General features: G+C 43.2%; 1 protein-coding gene across 1 annotated transcript; it reads left to right on the top strand.

The window, feature by feature from the left end:
* Window positions 1-207: 207 nt before the first annotated feature.
* Window positions 208-4,192, top strand: LOC144556642 (putative inactive receptor kinase RLK902). The gene is made up of 3 exons (XM_078305028.1): window positions 208-1,387; window positions 1,797-2,084; window positions 3,058-4,192. Exons 1-3 carry the CDS (start codon window positions 313-315, stop codon window positions 3,699-3,701), a joined length of 2,007 nt encoding a protein of 668 aa, XP_078161154.1. The 5' UTR covers window positions 208-312; the 3' UTR covers window positions 3,702-4,192.

Here is a 4,192-nt window from a genome sequence, read left to right on the forward strand (position 1 = left end):
AGGACGGGATCACATAAACCCAGCATTAAACTGAGTCCGCTTTTTTGGCACGTTCCACAGCTCTGCATTCGGCCAGTGGACCACTGTGCATTCAAAAATTGTAAATTTGTGGTCCCAAACTCCCAACGCGAAATCGTATATTATTATTTAAGATTACCCCTCTCGACCTTTATTACCAAGCAATAAATTAATGTTAATACATTTAAATCCCCCTCCCCTACTCGCTACTAGGGCTCCGCCACTAAGCCAGTTCACACACTATACTTCTCTCTCTCTCCATGAGATAACCCTTTCTCTGTACCACCTCCATTAATGGCGTCTCGAGCTCTCTCGTACCTCGTCATTGTCTCTCTCATCTCGCTCCTCTCTCCTGCCATCAATGGCGACCTGGCGGGAGATACTCAAGCGCTTCTCTCATTTAAAACCGCCGTCCGCCCATCTCTCCCATGGAATACCTCCGTCTCCACTTGCTCATGGCCAGGCGTTGGCTGCACTGGCAGTACCATTACCGTTCTCCGCCTCCCTGGTTCTTCCCTTTCCGGCCAGATCCCTGGCGGGACTATTGGCAAGCTCACCGGACTCCGTACTCTCTCCCTCCGGCTCAACCACCTCTCTGGCGAACTTCCGTCTGACCTCTCATCCCTCACTGAGTTGCGCAATCTCTACTTGCAGGGAAATCGTTTCACTGGCGAGTTCCCTTCCTTCCTCTCTTCTTTCAAAAACTTAGTTAGACTAAACCTTGCAGATAATAACTTCACCGGCTCGATCCCTCCATCCCTCAATAACCTAACCAGACTCGCCACATTGTACTTGGAAAATAACGGGTTGACAGGAGAGATACCGGATCTGAGTAATGCCCCAGTGTCCCAGCTCAATGTGTCTTACAACAGCCTTAACGGATCTATACCCACTAAGCTCAGATCCATGCCTAAAAGCTCCTTTCTGGGCACCGGCCTGTGCGGGGGCCCGCTAGGCCTTTGCCCCGGGGAAACAGTCCCATCTCCAGGTGGATCCCCTGCTGGGGCTCCTGGCACTGGAGGAGAAACTCAAGGTAATGGAACAGGGGGGAAGAAAAAGAAGCTGTCAGGTGGGGCCATTGCTGGAATTGCTATTGGGTCGGTGGTTGGTGCCTTGATTCTGCTTGCATTGTTAGTGTTACTTTGTAGGAGAGGGACCGGGGCAAGAAAGACAGCGGCAGTGCCACCTAAAGGACCTGAGTTGGGGGCTAATGGTGGGGTACGGTCGGTGCCAGCTAGTGGGAATGGTAGTTCATATATTGGCAGCGGAGGCACGGGCGTTGGAGGTGGTGCAGTTGCTGGGGGTGCTGTTGCACTTGGTGCGCCTGCCAAGGAAAAGGAGAAACAGCTTGTTTTCCTCAACGGGAAAGGTGACATATTTAGGCATATATTTATTAATATAATTTATTAGCTGGAAATGGAATTGGAATTGGGCAATGCAAAATTTGTTCCTTTTTCTTACTTGATTTCGAAATATGAATGGATTCCTTTATCAAGGGATCCAATTTCAAATTGTATCTTTTATTATTATTTGTTAATGAAAATTACATTAAGAAATATGGCACAGTAAGAGCTGGAGTCAAGCATATTTTGCAGTCAGGTAGGAATTGAAAGTGAAATGCTAGTCAAATTATCTTATGTAGTTGTCCGAAGGTCACTTTCATAATTCTTGTAATTCCATACAGCAATCCAATAGAAGTTTTGTAACAACCCAATTCTTCTCAGAAATTATGCTTTAATGCCTGTGATTCTTCTAAAACTTCTCCGTTATTTTATCAGAGGCTTTTGATTTGGAGGATTTGCTAAGAGCCTCAGCCGAGGTGCTTGGGAAAGGCACTTTTGGAACAGCATACAAAGCCGTGATGGAGACTGGTGCAGCAGTAGCAGTAAAACGGCTGAAGGATGTGGAACTTGCAGAAATTGAGTTCCGGCAAAAGGTTGAACAAATTGGTGCAATAAAAGATGACAAGTATGTAGTTCCTCTGATGGCATATTACTATAGCCGTGATGAGAAGCTGCTAGTTTACGAGTACATCCCTATGGGGAGCCTCTCTGCACTTTTACACGGTAAAGGAATATAAATTATCAATATTTCATTTTCACACACTACTCTATAAAATGGTAAAGGAGTACAGTTTTTTTGCATTCATATGCATGATGCTCATCTAATTTTCTATATCATGCTGACTTGTATTTTTTGCTATGAAAATTAAAATGTTTTCTTCTTGGACAAATGTATTAATTTTTGTGTAAAAATAAGGGGACGTATGTTGTTCTATGTGAGATGAGTATCAATTTCTAGTTTTCTATACCTTTCTTCCCAGGAAATCAGTACACTTTTTTCTGAAATAGTTACTTGTTCTCCTAACATTAAAGAAATATTTTATTTGCATTTCATCTGTAATTGTGGAAGTTCCCTTTGTTTCTGGTTTAACTATTGGATTCCCCGTGATTATGCAAAATATCTCGTTTTGTTAAATATTTTTTGTCATTGTTGTGCTTCTCAATTTTGTATTTTTCACTATATATTTTCTGTTGAGGTTGTAGTGGTCATTTGAATGGATCTGTCATCTAGCTTTTAATTGGAATTCTTGTCTTTTTTAAAGCCCCTCTTTGTTAGACATGCTCACCCCATCTCAGTCCTTTTCCTTCCTACACCCTTCTGATGTTCATTTCTGTTGAACTAATCTTTCAATGGTGACAATTTGTTTAATATATTAGGGTTGTCAAATCTAGAACACTGGAGTACAATATGCCCCAAGTTTCTTCTGGTAAATGAGTAGGACAGGCACTTGTTTTCAACTATTGACACAAATGCAATGAAATGATTAATGCAAAAATGTATCCAATGCTTAGGTTTTACTTAATAGTTTTATGGCTGTTAGGTAAAACAAAGTTTTCTTTGCTTTTTAACTTAAAATTTGATATATCTTGTTGTCGCCATCAAATCATCTTGGTAAAATTTAAATTTCAACTCTTTCATTCTTATCATATAAAAGAAATTCAAATTTAATTAAATCCCTTGGAACAAATACCACAGGAAACCGTGGATCGGGGCACACCCCACTGAACTGGGAGACCCGCTTCTCCATTGCACTTTCTGCAGCCCGTGGTCTAGTCCACATCCATGCTGCTGGCCCCACATCCTCGCACGGCAACATAAAGTCGTCCAATATCCTTCTCACCAACACCTATGATGCTCGTGTTTCGGACCATGGCCTCGCCACCCTTGTGGGTCCCGTCCCCTCCTCCCCAGCCCGTGTCTCAGGCTACCGGGCTCCAGAGGTCACAGACCTGCGACGAATCTCGCAGAAAGCTGATGTGTATAGCTTCGGTGTCTTAATCCTCGAGCTTCTCACTGGCAAGGCCCCAACCCAGACCTTACTAAATGAAGAAGGGGTTGATTTACCGAGGTGGGTGCAGTCAGTGGTGCGTGAAGAGTGGACTTCAGAAGTGTTTGACATGGAGTTGTTGCGGAATGGAAATGTCGAGGACGAAATGGTGCAGCTGCTACAGCTTGCGATTGACTGTGCCGCTCAGCATCCTGACAGCAGGCCCCACATGACTGATGTAGTTGCGAGGATTGAAGAAATCAGGCGGAATGGTTCTGCAACTGCTACTGCAGTGCTGCCTCAACCAGAGAGCCTTGATGGGGATGACATGTCCTCGATTCGTACCGAGTGATTCTGAGGCTATTTCGGTCTCACTTGGTCGGTATCTAAAATTGCATTTTATTCATGGTGGGTCGCCTTGTTTTGTCATGTGCCTATTTTATTTTTAGGGGCTTCTGCATTGTTGATGTGGTGAACTTTGACGGATTTTGTATTTCTGAGTTATCCGGTGACTTAGTGCCACAACAGCAATGGGGAAGGTTTATGTAAAATGTGCGTGTTGACATGATGGGGTGACAGGAGTGAGGAATGACTATAGGTGTTGGATTCATGGATTAGTGAATTAGATGCCTGGTTTATTTGTTTGTTTGATTTTTGTTTGTTTTTTTTCTTCTTTTGTTTTTCCTAGTTTTCATCTTGGGGGTTAATTTCATTTGGATGGATTCAACAAAGAGCTGTGTATGTGGGGGGGCCTTGATTCATCTCTTGTTGTAATTTGCCTTTTCTATAGCAAAAGAAATTTGGTGATGTATCTAGATGGAATGAGAGGTTTGTCTTGTATTA

This window comes from Carex rostrata, chromosome 7 (assembly GCF_964058835.1).
Source record: "Carex rostrata chromosome 7, lpCarRost1.2, whole genome shotgun sequence".
Classification (NCBI taxonomy): domain Eukaryota; kingdom Viridiplantae; phylum Streptophyta; class Magnoliopsida; order Poales; family Cyperaceae; genus Carex; species Carex rostrata.

Excerpts from the sequence above, each read along its gene's own strand:
- LOC144556642 (XM_078305028.1), top strand. The coding sequence starts at position 313 with ATGGCGTCTCGAGCTCTCTCGTACCTCGTCATTGTCTCTCTCATCTCG. Across the intron at positions 1,388-1,796 it reads TGTTTTCCTCAACGGGAAAG|AGGCTTTTGATTTGGAGGAT; the intron begins GTGACATATTTA and ends TTATTTTATCAG. Across the intron at positions 2,085-3,057 it reads CCTCTCTGCACTTTTACACG|GAAACCGTGGATCGGGGCAC; the intron begins GTAAAGGAATAT and ends CAAATACCACAG.